The 20,398-nt window shown below is 48.4% G+C and overlaps 1 protein-coding gene across 6 annotated transcripts in view; it reads left to right on the forward strand.

The window, feature by feature from the left end:
- LOC117893562 (RNA-binding protein Musashi homolog Rbp6) overlaps positions 1 to 20,398 on the forward strand; it is a 173,225-nt gene that overhangs the window by 112,307 nt on the left and 40,520 nt on the right. For all 6 annotated transcript variants that reach the window (XM_034800225.1, XM_034800229.1, XM_034800230.1 and 3 more), the window contains one exon: positions 2,442 to 2,534. In XM_034800225.1, coding sequence (XP_034656116.1) covers positions 2,442 to 2,534 — 93 coding nt within the window. The remainder of the gene's footprint in view (positions 1 to 2,441; positions 2,535 to 20,398) is intronic.

Raw genomic sequence — 20,398 nt, forward strand, 5'->3', positions numbered from 1 at the left:
CGTATATCTGTAGATGTATCTGTAGCTGTTGCCCTTTGTGCTTGCGGTGCGTGTATTTGTCTTGAGGTCGCGTTTGGCTACGGCTCTTGGATCGGCCTGGGTGTGTTTCTACTTTTGATTCATGCTCCACGCTATCAGCATTGGGCGTGTTCGCTGCCCCGTGCCCCCACGGGCCGTGGCTGCCATATATATTTGATGATGACATTGCCACCGGAAGACCTTCCAGATCGAAGACCCAATCTTAGTTTGAGTTCCACTTTCAGTTTATTAGTTTAAGTAGCTTCATTTTAGTGGCAGTGATTAGTGCACACCCCCCGCGCGCTTCATGCCACATGCCACATGCCACACACATACAAAGTGCTGGCCATTGCATTGCTCGTACTGAATCGCTTTTTAACAACGTTGCAATTTTTGTGGCAATAGCAGAGACCCCGGGAGGCTGTTCGCAGCTATGATGCACCATTATGTGGCAGTGTTGCCGCTTGCCGGTGCCTCGGACGTCATGTTGTTTCACAGTTACTTGCTTGCAACTTGATTTTGACTACACCAAGCCCCAGCCACAGCCCCACTTGCTCCCCATCACTGCCTCTATTTTTGTGCTGTTGCAAATTGTTAGAGGCGCCGCCCGCGGTGCTGCCTGCCGCCCCCTCGAATGAACCGCAAAACTCCAGGCGCCCACCCAGCCGAAACTTAACCTGGCGCAAAGTGCAGCGTAGACCAAAAAAAATAGAAGCCTGCAGGAGGGATATACATGAGTATGTATCTGTGGCAGCCAGTAGGAAGTGGCAAGGATATCTGGGAGCCAGCAGCAGACAACGAAACGAGGAACAACGATGAGACGACGATGACTGGGACTGAGACACAGGGAGAGAGAGTACGCTGTGGGCCAAAGCGATTTGCCTTTGCCAAAAAGCTGCACGACTAACTTTGTAGTTGCAATCCCTCGCACTCTCTCACTCTCTCACTCTCTTTCTCCTTCGCTCTGCCCCTTTAACTGGGGAGCAGCACAAGTGTTTTAATTTTACGACATTGTATGAATTTTACTGCTGGCACTGCAGAAAACATCAGCACCGCTGTTACATATCGTTAGCTTCCTTAACGGACATATCCTCCCCTTCGCTCGCTGCTGGCGCTGATCCTTAACTCACTTCATCCTGCTGCTGCTGCTGCTGCTGTAACTTCTCTCCTGCTACTCTCTATCTCTCTCCCTGTGTGTGTGTCTGTTGTCTGTTCCGTGCTCATAAATTGCAGCTTGTTGCAAGCGTCAGTGCAATCAGCGTCATCAGCTTCATCCGGCTTCAGTCGAGGCTTCCAACGCTCACCCTGGGCCCAGGGATACCCTTAACCATATGACCTGCCAGAGGGGCGAGGAGATCCACTTTAACGGGGCAGCAACTTTGGCTCTTTGCTGAGTAACCAGAAAACTTTCAACAAGTTTTTTGGATAATTTATAAAGAATTATGATAGTCCTTCTCCGAGGGCGCTATGATTTTGGCTTTGGAAATGCAATAAGGGAGACCCTGCCCGAACCTTAGTTCTAGTCCGACCAGCTGTAGATATGGATCAGATATCAACTGTAGATTTCTGTAGCTATTTTTATTTTGTCTGGAATTATTTCTGACTTTGGTGGCGCACAGTCCAGAGGTTCCAGCGTGCCGTTCCACTGTGCCTTAACTGCCATCACTTAACGTTAACAGTTTACGCTTGCCTGCGGGCTAAAAAGGCTGGCGTTGCACTACACACACACATACGCACACTTGTACAAAAGGCAGGAACGAGCGAGAGTGAGAGAAAGGAGCATAGAGAGAGAGAGAGAGAGTGGGAAGCACCTAACACACGCATACAAATGCTGCGCCTGTGCTGCCTTTCTCGTTCATGTCTCGCCATCATTTTCGGTGCTCGACTGCTCGACGCTCGACTGTTTCTCCCCCTTGATGCTGGGGCTGCTGCCGCATGCGGCGCTAACTGCGTAAAGTTGGCACTTGAAAATGTCAGCTTAAAAATGCCAGCTGCACACAGAGAAAAGAGTGAGACAGAGGGAGAGGGGAGAGAGAGAGAGCGAGCGACAGAGACAGAGCACTTGCATGTAGTACATAAAATGCACAAAATGGTCGAACGACTCATAGCGAAAGTTGGATAGCCCATAAGTTACAGGAGGAGCTGCAGGAAGGTGGAGCGCCCCAGCAGCGCCTCCACCAAAGGAAAGTCGAAACTCAACATCTGAGACGGAGGAGGCAACGTAGCTGGCTGGGGTGGGCGACAGGGGTGCGGATGATGGAGGGGTCATAACTTTTGCGTAACCCCAATATAAAATGCATATTTAAATGCCAGAGCAGGCCATACCACTTAACCTTTTCTACCAACGTACATTTATACTCGTACTCTGCATTTTGCTTAACACTATTCTCATGAATTTTCTTACTTTTTTGTGTGTGTTGCAGATGGTTACGAGAACGAAGAAAATCTTTGTGGGCGGCCTCTCGGCGCCCACCACGCTGGAGGATGTCAAAAGTTATTTTGAACAGTTTGGTCCGGTAGGTGGAAGTTTCATACTTACAGACATCTACATATCTATTATTAAGACTGAAAACTATAGCTGAATCGTGTATAAGATATGTACAATATTTAAGATAACATCTACTTATAAAAGGTGTGTGAATTTATCCCGCTGGAAGTAGAGCCAAAAGCCAAGCACAACCGATCGGCCACTGAGCCGAACAAACTTTCTACCTGCGCTTGCGTTTTCTACTTCGTGCTTTGTTCGTAGCACTCGGAGCTCTGTCTCGACCCAACAACACCAACAAAGGTGCAAATGAGCGCAGTCGAGAACGAGCATTTTTGTTGCTATTGTTTTTGGAGACAAGCAGCCCAGCCGATCCATGCATGTCTGTGCATGCACAGTTTGGGCGCTGCATCTGATCGTCGAAAGTGCTTGCTAAAAACAGATGCAAAGAGGAGACGAAAGGGTCGTGGCTTGCACAACAACAACATCGAATGTGCGCTTTTGGTGCGCTTTGTATATAATAACTGTATTTTGGGTACCTACAATTCTTGTTGGTTATTTGCTGGCTTTGCTTTTTCTACCTGCTGCAAACTTAAGCTTGAGGGACTGGATTTCTTTCTGTGCAATCAATATGCCAAATGTTTCTCTCTCATTTGAATATTCATGAAAATATCTGAATCATCATAGAAATGCATACATACAAATATCTGTATTACTATGTACCGTATCTCAAAAGAGACCTGCCTGCCTGCCGGCCTGCCTGCCAGCAAATGCTAAATGAATTGAAGCAAAATAATAATCATGAAACGAAATGTGAATGACAGTTGTGGAACAAATCATGCAATCTATTCCGCAAGGCAAGGCCCCAGTACACACACACACTCACAAACATACCTGTGTGTACATCTGTATGTGTGTATACATTACTCTAGCTCTGGGCTGATTCTGGCAGTTCTGGCAATTCTGGTGGGGTGGTGGGCTCGGGAGCGGCGCAGCAATGACACCTTCACTGGCTGCCACTTGCTACGTTTTGTTTGATCAATAAAAACGCCAAAATAAAAGAAAGAGACATGAAACGAAACCCCCCAAAAAACGAATGAAAGAGGAAAAACCTACAGCCAAAAAAATAGGAAATTTCCTACCAAATTCAATCTTGACAAGTACTGCAGAAGCACGGGAGGAGTCCCATGCCCGTCTCGCCCCTGCCCCACCTGCAGCAGCAACTCCACTTAAACCCCACACACACACTCACACACACACAACCATATGCATATCGAGTGTGTGTAGCTGTGTGTGTGCTTTGCGGCTGAGTGCTGTTCGAGTGCTCTTTAAGTTCCTCCTCCATTCAGCCATGTTAGGCAAAGGCCCAGGCCCATGGTACAGCGGGGAGTTCAGTTGAGGTTCGGTTCAATGGAAGCCTTTTACGCCCACACACCCCACGCCCCCAGACTTGTTATAGCGCAAAAACACAAATTTTTAGCACGAGAACAAAAATTGTGTGTTGTTGATTACGATACTAAACGAAAATCGATTTGTTAGACGCGTTTTGTGCCGCTCCGTTCCATTCCGATCCGTTTCGTCGTTTCGTTTTGTTTGGTTTTTCCCCGATTTTAATGAGCGGCATAGCCCCTCTCTCCAGATCCCCTCCATAGAAAGCCAAATGCGGATATTCATTAACGATACGCAGCGCAGGAGCCGTAGCAGGAGGAATGAAATGACATTCAAGTGTACGCAGGAAACCATTGAAAAAGAGTTTAAGATTTAAATGGTTCGATGGTTAAACGTTTTTCGGGGTGTGGGATGTTGTCTTTCATCTTTGGGGAGCCTTAAAAGCCATCGAAAGAAGGGGAGGGGCACAATGGCTTTAAACTTGTGGGAGAGTTTCAGGGGTAAGAGGAGCAAAAGCTGGAATATGGGAAGTATCTTTGAAAGCAATAAAAGGAGAATGTGGGATTGTGGTAGCTAAAAAGCCTCTCGAAAAGGTATCCCAAAGTTTTGTGCAGAATATAGAGGATATTTCTCAGTTCAAGAATTACTAAATAGCATCCAATTCCCTTTAAAAATGCTACTCCTTGGGCTTTCTCATATTTCCCATTGAACTGCGACAAATTTGAATGAATTTGAACAGAAAATAAACACAAAGGCAACACAATCGATTCCGATGGCTGTATCGGGTGACAACTACAAATGCCATTATTTGTTTTTGCCAAGCAAATTATTCCCCCACTCCCCCGCTGTCATTCCACAACGTTCTGAATGGGATTTCTCTCATGCCCCATGCTTTCACGATGAGATTTCTCTCAATGCCACGCTTTCAGCAGGGGATTCCCCATGCCACAGAAAATCCCATGCGCTCCTCCGTGCCCCAATAAAATGAAATTCAACGCCTCTGTGGCGGCACTTGGGTCTTGGGGCAGGTAAAGCTGCCGATAATTGACATAAATTGGCGCAACTTTTTGTCAGCTCTTCACCGCAAAGACGTCAACTGCCATTTGCAATGGTTCATTGCCGCCGCCCCAACGTGAGGGAAGCAACTCGCTGCTGCCACCCACTTGATAATGCGAATATAACGACGAGAGAGCGAGAGAGAGAGGGAGGTAGGGGGAAAACCCATAAACGGCCATCAATCAAATCAGCGGCTGAGAAGCGAAATGCTTTTAAGTAATTTTCATCATAGCCCCCGGAGAGTGGAAAACTGTCAAAATCCATAACGATCAAAACTAGTGAGCATAAGGATAAATATCCTGCGCTGGTAGTGCATGAGAAACTCAAGGTAATGCTAATGGCAGGACCTCTTCTGCTGCCACAAAGGAAGCGCCAAAGGTGGAAACAAAAGGCTGCCTGGCTGCCTTGCTGCCTGGCGATTTAACCAAGCGCGCCAAACTCTTAATGGAAAACTTTTCAATTAATCCGCATTGGCAAAGAAAATTATAATAATAACTTGGCCTGGGAAAATGGTTAAGTGGGAAAGGGATGGGCGGCAGGGGCGGAGTGCCTCTGTGTGTGTGTGCATAAGCCCGGCCATAAGCTGTGCAGAAACTTTCGACAAGGCAAACAAAACAGAAGCCCAAGAACCAGCCAGAGCCAGCACACACACACACACACACACACAGACACACACACTTGCCCAAGTTATTGATTACAACTAATCCCCTTTTGGCTTTCGCCTGCCGCCTCATTGGGCAGCAGCAGGAGCAGCAGCAGCCCCGGCCCCGGCCCATCCGCAGGGGTAGAGATTTGCGCCATGGCCATAAACAAAATAGCAAAATGGCAAACCTGGCCCGGCTTAGACCCAAGTCCCTTGACTGCTCTTACTTGCTGCTCTGCCTGCTCCCTGCTGCCTGCTCCTGTCACTGGAACTCCTCCTTCCTGCTGTCCAGGTGACCAGCGAGGCGTTAATGACTTTAGCGGCCATTTTTCTTCCGCCCGGATAAGAGCGTGGGACGAGTAGAGATTGCTCCTGGAAAAAGATTGATTAGCTGAAACTCTGGCAGACACAGAACCCCATAACGGGGGGCAGGGCAGAGCCATTCAATATGATTAATAGTTGCATGCGTAGCTGCTGTCTCTCTCAGATCACACTCTCTCCCGCACTCCCTCTCTATGGGATGTGGAATGTGTATCTGTTTGTGTGCTTTCTCTTTTTTTGTTGCCTGGAGTATATAGAAATTTATGACCCAGCTGCCAGGCCAATTTCATGTTGCCCCAGCAGGGCAGCGGCAGCGGCAGCGGCAGCATTCAACATTTTTATTTCAGTCAGCATTCCACATGCCACATTGCCAGCAACACATTTCTGCCTCTATTCAGTTTACAGTTGCAGAATACATTTTCACTGTGTATTTTTTTGCATTTTTCATTGTTTTTCCCATTGTTGTTTAGTTGCATTTTCGGTCTAGTGTTGGCCATTTGCTATGTGCCCCCACCAAAGGCCCACCCCGTGTGGCAACGGACACCCTGCAGAGTGTGGGGAATATTTGCTGAAATCAGTTGAATGTTTGCCGAATGCCTCTCTCTCCCTCTCTGCCTCAATTATCTACAAATTAACTGGAAATCTTTGCTCCAACTCGGAAACTGAATCTGCAGCCTTTAGGCTATTTGTGGCATGTCCTGTGCCCCTTGTGCACCGCTGTAGCTTTTTGTATCTGGCCGAGGGCCCTTGAACACACCTTTTAAATGCAAATCGGAAACTGCTTTTGTCCCTCCCCTCCCCTCCCCCAACCCAATACGAAATACGAGACAAAAACCAAAGGCACCGAAAAGTGGCAGTTGGCAGGGGGCGGTGCAAAAAAAGGAAGAAAACAAAACACAAACAAAACGGACAATTTTCAAAAATTTTCCCTGCGCAAAATTTTCATTGCAAATGTTCTCTATTTAACAAGCACACACAGACACACACACACATAGACACACATAGAACGATAGGGAAGGGGCAAGTGCTGACCTCAGATGCTGCAACCTTTGGCCACTGATTTTATTGCAACTGATGCAGCTGGTGTTGCCTCTGCCTCTGCCCCTGCTGCTGCTGCTGCTGCAAGCTCTGCGATAACGAAAATTCCACATGCAGAATCAGACAGAGTGAAAATGTTGGGTGGGAAAAACATGGGCAAAGAGGCAGCAAGAGGCAGGGGAAAGTTTAGAGCAAAGGGGTGGTCAAGAGGATAGCTAACGGGGTGGCCAAAGGGTCGGACTAAGAGGTGGCACAGAATCAAAACAGAAAAGTAAACCTCTCGTTGGCTAAAAAATTGCAAATAAACTACACATTTTGTAAAATCCCATTTTATGTCCTACCCCGCTCTCCCCTGCCTCAGTCTCTCCCCCCTGCAGCCAGCTAACTCTTATGGAAATTTCCGCTCAGAGCCAACTATCAGAATCTGGCAGCCAAAGTCCAGTGCTGAGCTCCCGCCCACCCTCTGGCTTCTAAAGGTGTTTACGGTGTTTGCATTACACTCGGCCACCTTGCCACCTTCCCCCTGGCCAGTCTTTGGGCATTAAGGGTTACTAAATTTAAGCGCTTTTCATAAGCATTTTATGGGGCAACCTCGAAGCTCGAACCTCGAGTCTCCTGGGAACACTCAAAAGTGGATGGGCAGCCAAGTGGCCACCAAAGTGCAACATTTCCCCAGAGAGTGTCCGGAGTGCGGCACCGGCAGTCAAATGTCAGATAACACTGCCACGCCCCCCCACTTGGGTGTGTATTAATTATGACAAATCATGCAAAGCAAGAGCAAAGGCAAAGGCAAGGTAAAAGCAAAGCAAAAGGAAAAACCAAAACTAATTTCATTAAAAATCCATCGCTTTTTTTATGATTTAATTATGGGGGAAGAAGGCGAAGCGAGTGAGCGAGTAAAATGTGGGAAAAAGAGGAGAACTCGGGGTGTTGCCTGGCACCTGTTTGTCTCTCTGCTTCAGGGCTGTAGCCAGGATTGTGCTGCTCCAGTCTGTGCCCCCCAAACTACTGTGCTTCGATCTGTGTGCCAGAGAGTTTTTTTTTTTTGTTCTGTGCCTCTGAACCTGTGCCCTCGCATTCAGCTGCTGCCCGCCTGTCATAGCTGTGGGCAATTTTTGAGGCGTCTCCCCTGTGCCGTTTTTCTAGGCAAGAGGTTGTTTGGGGGGGGGCATGAGGCAGGGCATAAATTATGATGCGCAAATCTTCAGCTTGAATGTAAATGTAAATGAAGGCATGCCTCCCACACTCTCTCGCACTCTGTGTGTGTGCGTGTGTGTGTGGCACGATGAGTGGCAGATTTACATAATCCTTAGCAAAAGGTTTCATGACAACGCTGCCTCGAAATGTCAATGTGGGCGTCGCATTTCTGCCTCTTGGAATACATCAACATCAACCTCAAACCTGAGTGGGTGGCGTGCCTCCCCCCCTCAACAGAGTGCGCCGCACCACTTGAGAGCCTTCGAAATCATCCATAAGCTGTGGTTGCCTCTGCTTGTAATTAACAGCATATATGTACGAGACTCTCTGTGTGCCTTTGTGTGTGTGTGTGTACAGGACACTCTCAGCTGCCATTTACATAGCCAATTAGTTGTACATAAACACAGACAGCAGCAACAGCAACAGCAGCAGCAACAGCAACAGCAACAGCAGCAACAATGAACGCTGAAACGATGGCAATGTTCCGTACCTTAATCCCTTGGCCGCAACTAATTTAATTTTGTGTTCAATTTGGCATAAAGGAGACATTTTTTGAGTGTATGTGTGTGTATGTGTGTGTGGCATGCAATTCAAATAAACTCAAAGATTTATGCATGAATAATGCATGTGGAATGTCCCAGCGACACTTAAATCCCACATCCAATGCGACATCTGTCGGAGCTTTTGGGGACACACAACAAAAAAAAGTGCAGCCTAGAAGACAGTTTAATCCCTTTTTTAAGCCCTCAAAATGCAATGAGAAATCATTTTGATGTGTGCGGGAATTCGTGCAATAGAACTGCAATGGGAAACGGACTCTAAGGGCAGTGAAAATTCATCACAATCTGTGCCTAAGGCTAGGGCAAAGTTCGCAGTCCAAAGACATTTTGACGTTAAAGTTTCAATCCCAAATAAATCCGAAATTCTCGGCGCAATCTTCATGCCTGTAAATCCCCCAATTCCGATGAGATATCAATACGATCTATGGGCGGGGGATATACAAAACAAAAGCACAAAAAACTTGCAGCTCCCAACGAAGACATTTTCGTTTTGGTTTTCGTTTTCTTTGGGTTCTCTTTGGGTTCCCTGGGTGCTGGTGGGGTGGTGGTACGTTGTTAATGCTTTGATAGACACATTACTTCCGTCTCAGTGGTTAGGCCCAACTACACTTTCAGATGCAGATGCAGAGAGTTGCACAGGGAGAGAGTGAGTGAGGGGCAAGCGAAATCTAATATGTCTTGCAAGGGAGCGACTCGCCTCGCCTCGGCTGGGATAACCGTTTGTTTGCCATGGCTCCTCCAGACTAGTATTTGCCCCCATGCTCATGTCCCCCGTAGCCAGGGGCATGGCCAAAGTCCTGTGCGACGCTCTCTCGCTCTCGCTCTCTCTTTGGTTTGCTGGCTTCTCCTACTTCTTTCTCGGCAGAATATACTCGTATTCCGTGCTGCACTTGGCTCTGTTTCTGCTGCTTCTGCTGCTTCGTTGCTGTGGCGCTGCCCTGCATATCTGCTTCGTGCCTTGCATGGCTTTGGCAAATTGCGCAAAAAACATTACAGCAGCAGCAGCAGCAGCAGCAGATTTCATGCACAACAAATTGTCATGCGGACAGGCAGGCAACCCACACAGACAGCTGCAGATACAGTTACATTTACAGAGCGCAAGAGAGAGAGAGAGAGAGTGAGAGTGAGAGAGCTACAGACAGACGCGCTCTGCGGTTGGTCCTACGCCGGGAGGAAGCCATCCCCCGCCTCCTCCCCCCACCGATGGCTCAAGCACATGAAATCCTTACCCAGGCAGGCGCAAGTCAAGCAAACAAACAAACCGCAATGACATGCAGGGAAGCCTTTTTCCTCCCCCCATCAAGCAGTTAGATATCTCCTGCTGGTTCCTGCTTATGCCCCATGCCCGTAGTGCGGTGCAGTGCGGTGGTGGCATGTGGCAGTGGCAGTGGCATTGCCACACAGTTGTAACCGGAAACTGTCGCACTTATTTGGCTACGCGCTAGTTTCGCATATTTCACTGTCAACTTGCGGTAAATAGACTTTAAACAAATATGAAAATAACTTGCACACAAGAAAGGAAAAGGAAAAGCACAAGGAAAAGGGAAAAATACTTTTACAGCCAGCATGCGAGGAAAAGTATCTGCTGGCTGGCTGGCTGGCTGGCTGGCTGTGGAAAGTGGGCAAGAAATATGCAAAAATCTGCAATGGAAAAACCGGAAAATGTGCAAGTAAACGGTGGCTAAGCAAATGGCAAGTTGTTAAGTCTCCGCAGCACCCCCCCTCAGCTCTCCTCCCATTTTCTCTTTTTCTACAACTTTTACTTGTTCTTTTTCCTTGCGGTTTTGCCCTCCCCCTCTCTCTCTCGCTCTCTCCTGCTGCTGTCGGCACAGTCCCTGTGGGGTGCTTAGGTCTTCGACTGGATGGCACGGATCTGTGGCAGGGTCTCGGCCTGGGTCTAGGTCCAGGGTTTTACTCCTGGGGTCTGGGGCCACGTAATGGAAATCAATTGTTTACTTTATATGAGTTTTTCAAGTGCTTATTCAATATCATTAGATGCAGATGAGGTAGCAAATGCAAAGTAGCACAGCCAGAGGTTGGGGCAGAGGCAATGCTCATGTGTAGCAGGATATCCTCTTGAATGGATAACTACTTCCACTTGCACGAGAGTATCACACACAAAGTACAGTGAGGTAATAACATAATCCAGCTGCAAGTTCAAGTCTGCCTCCTCGCTCGAACCTTTTGTAATCATTTGAAAATTATGCACAGGAATATGCCACGGCATAGCTAAGCCATAATACTTCCTATTTGCCAGGTCGTCTCTCGGTCTCTCTAGCTCTCTGGCTCTCTAAAAAACTTGGCTCCTCACTCGTGAAAAGTCTTGGCAAACAACTCTTCAAGGCAGCAGCAGGAGGAGCAGGAGGAGCAGGGTGATGCTGCTGCTCTTGCTACACTCCAACTTTTCTCATTTCCAAGTAGAGAAATGCTCCCAGTGAAAGATTGTGCAGGAGGAGGAGGAGGGAGAGTGTGTGTGTGTGTGGGGGCAGAAATCTTAATTTAAAAGCCAGCTGTTGAATCAAAGGTTAACCTTCCTGCGACTCGTGCTCCAGCGCCAGCGCCAGCTCCATTCAGGGCAGCAGCCCTTTCAGTGCGCTGCGAGGGTGTTGCACAGCAGAGATATGGCTAAAAAGAAATAACTGAAAAACTCATTTTGTCAGCCAGCAGCAGAGTGGCGCAAGGAGCAAAGAGCAAGGAGTAGGAGTGGGAGGAGGGGCACCATCCAAAAACTGCCATCAATCCCTGCCTGGCAGATGGTAGTAAAATAACGAACGAAGCAGGACTATCTGCGTGTGTGTGTGTGTGTGTGTGTGCGTGTGCTTTTGTGGGGGTGTATCCTGTATCCTTTACCACCTCTTGAGAGAGATGCAAATAAGCGAATATTCATTTGATGATACGAATACGTCGGAGTGTGTGTCTCTGTGTGTGCGCTGCTGCTGCTACACGTGCGATGCGGTTGCCTCTGCCCCAACTCCCATCTCCCCTGCCCCATTGCGACAATTTAAAAGTACGTTTTATCACGACTCTACCCCAAACCAACTTTCTGATGGCCATGGGGGGGGGTGGAACCCATGGATCGACAGCTTGAGATAGTCACGTACGCTCCTTTGTTTTTCTGGCTTTTTATTTCGTGCCAATTGTGCGACTAATTAGCGTCGAATCGCGATGCCAAGCGCGATGGCAGGCGGTGGCTATGGCGGCGGCATCTTTGCAATTAAAACGCACTTTTGCGCCCCACCACCGCAGCATGGAGGGGGAGGAGCAGGAGGTGGAATGGTGGAATGGGCAGCAGCAGCATCAGGCAGGTGGCTACAAAATGGCGCACGTTGCTGCTGCCAACAAAATTAATTTGATTTATGTATAAATGTAGCTGCTCCTCTCTCTGCTCTCTGCTCTCAGCTCCACTCCTCTCTTAATGTCTGAATGTTGCCTTTTGGACCTGCCTGCTCGCACCCCTCCACCCCTGCCCCTTCATGTCGTGTTTGGCGCGTTCTGTTTTTCGGTTCTGTTCCCACTGCCGTGGCAGGTAACGAATTTCTGGCAGCCAAACAAGGCAAATAAAAATAAATTATTGCCAGGGCAAATGTAAAGTGTCGAGTTTTACGTGGCATATGCGTGTGTCCCGTGTGTGTGTGTGTGTGTGTGCACACACGTCTCTGCTATAAAACAACGTGAAGCGAACACGATTTCTGTTGCTGCTGCTGCCCCCTAACCCCAGTAGATCAACACCCTGTAGCAGCAGCAGCAGCAGCAGCAGAACATGCAACCAGCCAGACAGCAGCCGCTTCGCCTTAGCCAAACATATGCGACATTGCAAATAAAAAGCCATAAACTTTCATTTAAGTTTAAAATGGCATTTAAATGAATGAGTGCCACTCCTGGCACTCGCTCTCCGCTGCTAACTGGAACAAACACATGTATCATAATTCATTTTCATGTTTTATTTTCCCTTAACTGCAGCCTGTCGCTGCCCCTGAACTCCCGTTTGCCGCTTCCCTTTTTGCTGCGTGCCAACATAAATATTCAACACCATTCACACTCGTACAACACAACGTGCAACATACAGCCAAGGGCAACATTCATTCGCATACCCACAAGGCCTACAAAATTACAAAAAACACAAACAAACAGGCGTTGGTCCAAACATTTTTTGGGCTTGTTAGACATTTGGACATGTTTTGTTGGCGTTACATGAAACGAAAGTAAATGGAAAGGAAAGGGTCTGTCTATAAAGCCATTGCCATCGATTTGCCATTGAAAATTGAGCATTGGACTGAAGCGTAATGGATACACAGAATTAGAAGGAAAATGCAAAAGGCAAAGGCTTAAGAATAAGAAGATTCCTTGGAAGATTTGTTGCTCTTCGATAGAAGTATGCCCTAATGATGAGGGATAATAGATTCGCTTATAGAAAGAGCTATGTATCAATGGAAGATGGAACTTTTTCAATGGAAAATGTGCATACAAATTCATTTTCTTTTCGTTGACTTTGTTTGGGATATCATTTCAATGAAAAACTAACCGAACTTTTAGAGTTTCTGTTGAAATTTGTGATTCGAATATTGTTTATTGTTTGTTGATTGAGTGGCTTCAAAGAATACTTAGAGACTAGTGACTTCTGTGGCCTAAACACATAGTAAACCCATCTAAAAAGTTAAGAATATCCAAGCTAGGAGTGTATTTTATTTGGGGGATTCCGAGATTGAGCAAGGAATTGCAGAAAATATTGCAAAAATTAATTGAAAAATGCAGTTTTAACTGAATAACCTACGACGCAATACAAATTTGTATTGCTAGAATGAACAGAACTCTATTGCCATGGCTTCTACTCCAAATTTGAGCTAAAACTTCCAACAAAAGGATAAAGTTCTTTGCAAAATTAAACCCTTTCTTTTTTCAAGGTCTCTTCAAGTAGGAAATGTTGGCAAGCAAAAGCTAGAGGAGCTACTCATAGTACTAATAAATGATGACAAATTTAAGCAATTGAAACATGCTCTTATCTCTGTCTCACTGCTGCTCCGCCGCTTACATTTAGTAGCTTTCTGGCTATATAAATATTAAATAAATTAAAATGCCGGCTAATTGTTAATCTGGCGGATTGCGGCTTTTGCATATGCGCTTTAGCCAGGCGGCCCAGGCCGTTCCAGCGACCAGCAACCATCATCCTGCGTTTTGCATTTCACATTCTGCGATTCTGCCTGCGTTTCGTTCTGAATGTGTCCCCGCTGTCGCTCCACGCTGGCCAGCCACTAACAAGCTGCGCTGCAGCTGCAGCTGCCTGCTCCCATCCCTCACTCCCTCGGTCGACCCTCTCCTTTGCTCTCTCTTTTGCCTCTTTTTTCCCCATTGCCTTTTCCCCGTGTGTTTTAAATGTAAAGCACTTGCTGTGGTCGCTTTGAGCGACCCGAAAGTTAATCTCTGCCAACCGCTTGCCCCCCTCTACCCCCTCCCTGGTTAGATATTTTGCTATTATTTTTTCTGTTCCTCTTTGCGCTATCTCTCCCTCTCGCTCGCTCACTGTTTGACTTTCGTTTTGATGCAACCGCAACTTACATTTTTCGACAGCGCACAGGAAAAACTCGTTTGTTTGTTGATTTTCCTGCCACTTTTTATGCGCTCCACAAGCGTCCACAGCCCGCACCCCGCACCCCGTACCCCACACCCTGCTGCTGCTCATGCCCCGCTTGTTTGATTTGTGGGTGTAAAGGGTGGGGATGATGGGAGAGCGGGCAGGGCGGTGGCAATCACCCAACGAAGTCCAAGATAAATCGTCTTTCAACGCAACTCTCGCTCGCTCTCCCGCTCTCCCCCTCTCTCTGTGTGTGTGTGTGGCATAAAAAATCACACGATCAGTCATTATACACACACATGGACACACCCACAGGCACACACGCACACACGCACACACACACACACGTACGTATAAGCACTTATGTTGTGTGTGCCCCAAAGTCATTTTGGGTGCTGCATCCTGCTCGTTTTTATCGCCACGATGGTTGATGCCACGACTGCCACTGCCACTGCCACCTCCACTGCTGCTGCAAGCCACGCCGCTGATTTGGCGATAGTGTCGTCGGGGAGTCCTGCATCCTGCATCCTGCATCCTGCATCCCTCATCCTCCTGCAGCTGCCTTAAGCGCTGCCCTGTTCCATTCTGCATCTTTGGGTCCTGCTTTATGCGTCCTGCATGCTGCATCCTGCCGACTGCCTGCCTGCCACTGACTGAGTGCCACTGCCTGCATGGCACATAAGTCATTTGGCAGGCGGCACTTGTAAGAATTTCGCACAGACCCATCCGCCTTCAAGCGGTCTTCAATCCCCACACCCCCAGTCGCTCCGCCACCCCCTGCCGATTGCCGCCTGGCATCTCAATAGTCTGTTACTAATACGTTTTCCCCTCAGACTCCGCCCGCCGCCACGCTGCAGCTTTCACTGTCGACATTTTAATGCCTTTTCTTGCGCCGAAGCAGATTCTTTTGAGTGCATAAAAAGGAGCGCAGTGGCCCACGCCCCCGAGCATCCTCCGAGCCCTTGCTCTTCCTGCAAAAAGCGCCAAGCTGCTGCGTCACTGCATGCCCCATGCCCCGTTCCCCGCTGCCCCTCTCCCCGCTCCACGACTGGCGTTGCAATTGCTGACGGCACAGGATATTACCGCCGTCATTCATTGACGTGGCATTCATATTCCTCTGCTCGAAGGAGAGACACACACGCACACACCCACACACCCCCATGTGCGCCTTAAGGCGATGGGGCACGAGGATAAGATGCACGAACTGGTGGGGCAGCTGCAGCAGCATCCATTGATGATGGTGGGGGGGCTGGATCGTTGCATCGTTGGATAGTGCCTCAATACCCCGACGCTTCCGGTATTTATGACGCAAGTAATCAAATTGAATGGCGCGTTGCAGTTTCCTCAACACCCCCTCTCTCTCGCCACCCTCCCTTTTGCCTTTTTATTTGCAGCAAGGAGGCAGCTTCCGTCCGGCTGCATCTTCCTCTGGCTCCTCCTTTGCCGTTGCCTCTTTCCTGCTCCTCCTTCTGGGCTCATCCAAAGAAAAGCGTCCTGCAGTGATAAATTCTGTGCAGCCCCTGCCCCCCACCACTTGGCTTTCCCTTCGCGTTGGCCTTCTGTGTGGCATAAAAAATTGTGCGAAACTTTCAGCTTTCTGCACATTTTCGTCGCTTATCATCAACGGCTGTTGCAGCTTAACGCACCACCAGCCAAGGGGCAGGCAGAGGGCGCCATGATGGGGCAGACTTGGGTGTGCGGGGTAGGGCGTGGCAGCAATGATAATAACGAACGTGCATGAAAAATGCAGCTTGAATGAAGGGCAAAAAGCAGTGGGGCGGCACGCAGCAGGTTGGGCTGTGGGGGGGGAGAGACATTACCTCTAAGGCACAATAAATAGTAAGTGCCCCAAGGAGGAGAAGTAGTTGTGGCAGTGGCAAGGCCCCATAGAATGGGGCACATAATGAACGACAAGTTGAGGGCAAAGTCGACGCGACATAATGGTAAATTAGTGGCCAAAGTCGGTGGCAAGTGTTCGATGGCTTTGGCCCCGTAAGTGCAGGTGAAATGATTTACGGCCGAAGGATCTACTTCAGGCAGCAAGGATGCCAGAGATTAGACAGAAGCAGCGGAAGGACAACCCAAAAGGTGGATTTGCCGAGAGTTACTCTACCAGCTCGAGGGATTTGCCAGCACTTGAATATTATTTCCCGGGGGCCAACGAACAATGGCAGATAATAGCCGTGGGGGAAATCCGCTCATTCATACTCGCTCTTATTGCCCCATTTAGGGGCAGGGATGCCAAAACTGCAGATGCGGCCACAAAAAAGAAATAGCAAACGCCATGCCGAAATTATCCTTCAGTCTCTCTCTCTCTCTCGCATGATTTATGTTTTTGTTATTGTTTTCCATAAACCCAATGGTCGAAAAATGTGGGAAAAACAGTCCGAAAAAGCCAAAGTGAAAAATACAAAATAGAATTGAAAGGCAAGCAGAAACCGAAACAGAAACAGCGGAAAAGCTGCCATGAAAACGGGCAGAGAAAAACGCTTAGACAGCTGCTGTCCGAAGATAGCTGCAATGCCCGCTTAAGGACTCAATCAGAGGAGGTGGAAGGAGCTGCCGGAGACTCTCCTGCTGTGGCAATCACGAAGAGAGGGAACTGTCTTGTGCTGGCCATCCCCTCTTCTGCCAATAAATGAGCAAATTAATTAACAAAACGCAGCCGTGAATAGTTGCACGATTGTCTGCGGACACAGCAGCAGGGGAAGACAGGAGACAGCGTCGCAGACATGAAATAAATTAATGCAGAGAGGACACGGCCAGGAGCAGCAGCAGCAGCAGCAGCAGCAGGATGCTGGCAGCTGGACAGGCACAAAGGCGACACGATACGTTAACGCTTCACTGCGTCCAATGTCGTGCCGGCCACTGGCCCGTTCCCGTCCCCGTTCCCTGAAAGCGGCTTAGCCCTGCAGGTGACATGAGAGCGGATGACGCAAAATCAATCGGGGGACAGTCCGTTGGTGGGGCATGCATAGATACGCGATGCTGGGTAGGGGCTATGCAGGGGCAGACAGCGCAGGGCCATCTATCCTGGGGACATGTGTGGGCACGTGCTGGTCAGAAGCAGCAGCAGGCAGGAGCTGGGAGCAGGCAGGAGCAACGCCAATAACGACGTAATCTGTTTATATCCCTTTTTTCCTGGGCAGGAGCCATTGTGTTGCGCACTTTTTTCCATTTGTTGAGCACTGGCATTGGTTCCACTGCTGCTGCTCCTGCGAATCCTTATACGAGGATTCTGATTCTGCTTCAACTTCAATTTTCTGGCCGGCAGCTTTTTTTGTGTCGTTTGTCGTTGGCTGCCTCTGCCTCTTTCCCTGCCCTGCCCTGCCCTGCCCTGCCTCTGCCCCCATGGATTGAGTTGTTATTTTTCGCTTAGTGCAATTTATTTTGGCCAAGTGGCAGCCATCGGAGGGGGCCAGCAGCGGCAGCGCTTAATTTATTATGCTGGCTAGTGGAGAGCTCCTCCTCTCCCTCTGCCACCCTCCCAACGAAATCTTTTGCTGGCCATTGTTCAATGGCAGATAAAAGAAAAATTAAAGGCAAAGCAAAATGAAAATGGAAGGGAATGAGCGGCTGAGAGGATGAGCGGATGAGCGGATGAGAAAGTGGACAAACGACAGCGAGCGACAGAGAGGGGAAGCAAAAAAATCGTTATTAATTTCGAGTTTGAAAAATTGCTGAGCAGCTTAGCACGGGGGTCCTTCGTCCGCGCTGGGTCCTGCGCGTCCATTTATTAGCAGCTTGATAAATACTTTCAATTTTCCTCTCAAATAAATGATAACGTAATGCGCGGGGCATTAAAATAGATCAAAGACAGCAACATAATCAACGATTGAGCGTCGATTTCGATTTCGATTTCAGTTTTCGCTTCTTTCTTGTGTGTTGTGCGGATAGATTGGATGGGCAAAACTATACATCAGCGGGAGGGACTGACTCTATGCCATGGAAAACCATTACGACACATCCATCAATGTGGCAGGGGGCCATGCAATTATGGCAATCATTTGTTATGGAAGCCGAGGCCGAAGCCCGATCTGAGTCTGGACACAACCCAGGAGTAGGAGGACGCACACGCGTCAATTGTTGTGATTAGCAGGGAAATCATGACGACACACAACAAAATGAATGGAAAATGAATGGCAAATGGCAACGGGCAACTGGGCAACTGGCCACAGCAAGCAAAGGAAACCTAAAGGAACGGCAGGAGCTACAGCAACAACAAAGGCCAGAAAAAAGATGACTGAAGCGGGTGGGGCATAGCCCAAAAATAGACACAGGACAGGACACGGGACACGGGACACACACAAAAATAAAAGGGGGGCCTGTTTTTGTGTTGCCCTTCAGCTTTTGTCAAATGTGTTTTTTTCGGTGTGTGTGTTGTCAGCGGCAGAAGGACAAAAGGAGGAGTAGGAGCAGCAGCAGGAGTCTCCTTTAGCTGGAGTTGGAGGCGCAGTCAAGCAGACAAAAGGCAACCAGTGAAAAATCGAGTTAGGGAAAAACAAATAGGAAAATAGTTTCGGACGGGACGTCGCCAGCGACTCGGGGCACCGAAACATCGAACACACAGAGAGAGAGAGAAACAACAACTAAACGGAAAAAACATAAAATAAAAGTAAGCAAAAAAGGGGAGAGGCGAGCAGCAGCAGGAACCTACTTGAAGGCGCAGAAGCCTTCCTGCCTTCCTGCCTCCTGTGCCGTTGTAAAAGTCAAGCGAAATAATATTTTCCGGGTGCCAAAGAAAAAAACAGGAACAAACGAGCGAGTCACAGGGGAAAGGAGAGTGGGGAGAGAGATGCTGTGACATTACTTCAAGCGTAGCATTGAAAAAAGAAACAAGAGAGGAGCAGGGGGAGACGGGAGACAGGAGAGAGAGAGAGAGAGAGAGAGAGGGAGAGCGAGCGAGCAGGAAGTGAACTTGCGGCCCTCATTGTAGGCAATTTGCAAAAATAGCAAACGATTTCTAGCTCTCTCTCTCTCTCTTCTAAGAACACTCCACACTCCCCTCCAGACACTCTCCACACTCTCTTTCTGCTCTCCCTGTGCCCCCCGCTGCTGCGGCCGTAAGAAGTTAGTTTAAAGGAAATCAAAATAAAAATCATAAAAGTGCAGAGCATGGCGCGTGGTTAACCAGCAGAGACAGCAGCAGAAAACACACAGGGAAAGGGATAGAGAGAGAGTGAGTGAGAGAGAGGGAGAGGGAGGCCACTAGCAGTGATAGTAAAAAGACAAAGACGAAAAATGTTGCCTGGCTTTGGCACAAAAGATGAAAAGTTGTTGCTGTTTATGGCGGAAGTAGATAATGCCAAAGATGAGCAAGGAGCGAAGCATGTCTGCGGGAGGGGCAGGCGGGGTGTGTGTGTAGATGTGGCAGAATGAAATGAAGCTTAAGGGTCGCTTGGGTCTATAATTTCGCCATTACAAAACAATAGTAAAAACAAACTGCAACAAAGTTGAGCCCCAGCACCAGCACCAGCACCCACCCATAACAAGCAGCAGCGAAGAGCAGAAGTAGAAAGAGAACGAGGAGGAGCCCAGTGAGGCGTGCTGTAAGTAGACAACAGCCAAACAATTTGAGCCAAAGGAGCAGCGACAGAGACAGACAGAGAGTAGGAGCGAAAGAGTCAGCTTTGTCGCATTATGTCCAATTACTGTCGCAATTATAGTCAGAGGAAGGGAGACGCAGACAGAGAGAGAGAGAGAGAGAGAGGGCAACAGCGAACTTGTCTATTTGCCAAATCGAATGGGAATGGCATGCCGTTCCATTCCTTTCCGCATATCGTTGACATTTTGGCCAGAACCAAAAAGAAATAGCAAAAGCAAAAGCAAAAGCAAAGCAATCATTAATAATCCACTGGCTAATCAGAGAGCATCCCCCCCTCCTCCAGCCACTATGCCCATTCACTCTAATAATCCAGTCAACTGCAGCTAATGGGATAAACCCTTACGTGCGATAAGACTAAGTTCTGCCTGAGGGACAGCTCCCCATAGCTACTCCCTGTGTGTCGATGCTATCTGCTATGTGGCGGCCACGCGTCGATAAAGTTCCATGACCAGAAAGTCCAGGAACAGAAAAGGCAGGCAGAAAGTCCAGGAATAGGCACAGAACAGGGGGATGGCGG

This window comes from Drosophila subobscura, chromosome J, assembly GCF_008121235.1.
Source record: "Drosophila subobscura isolate 14011-0131.10 chromosome J, UCBerk_Dsub_1.0, whole genome shotgun sequence".
Classification (NCBI taxonomy): Eukaryota; Metazoa; Arthropoda; class Insecta; order Diptera; family Drosophilidae; genus Drosophila; species Drosophila subobscura.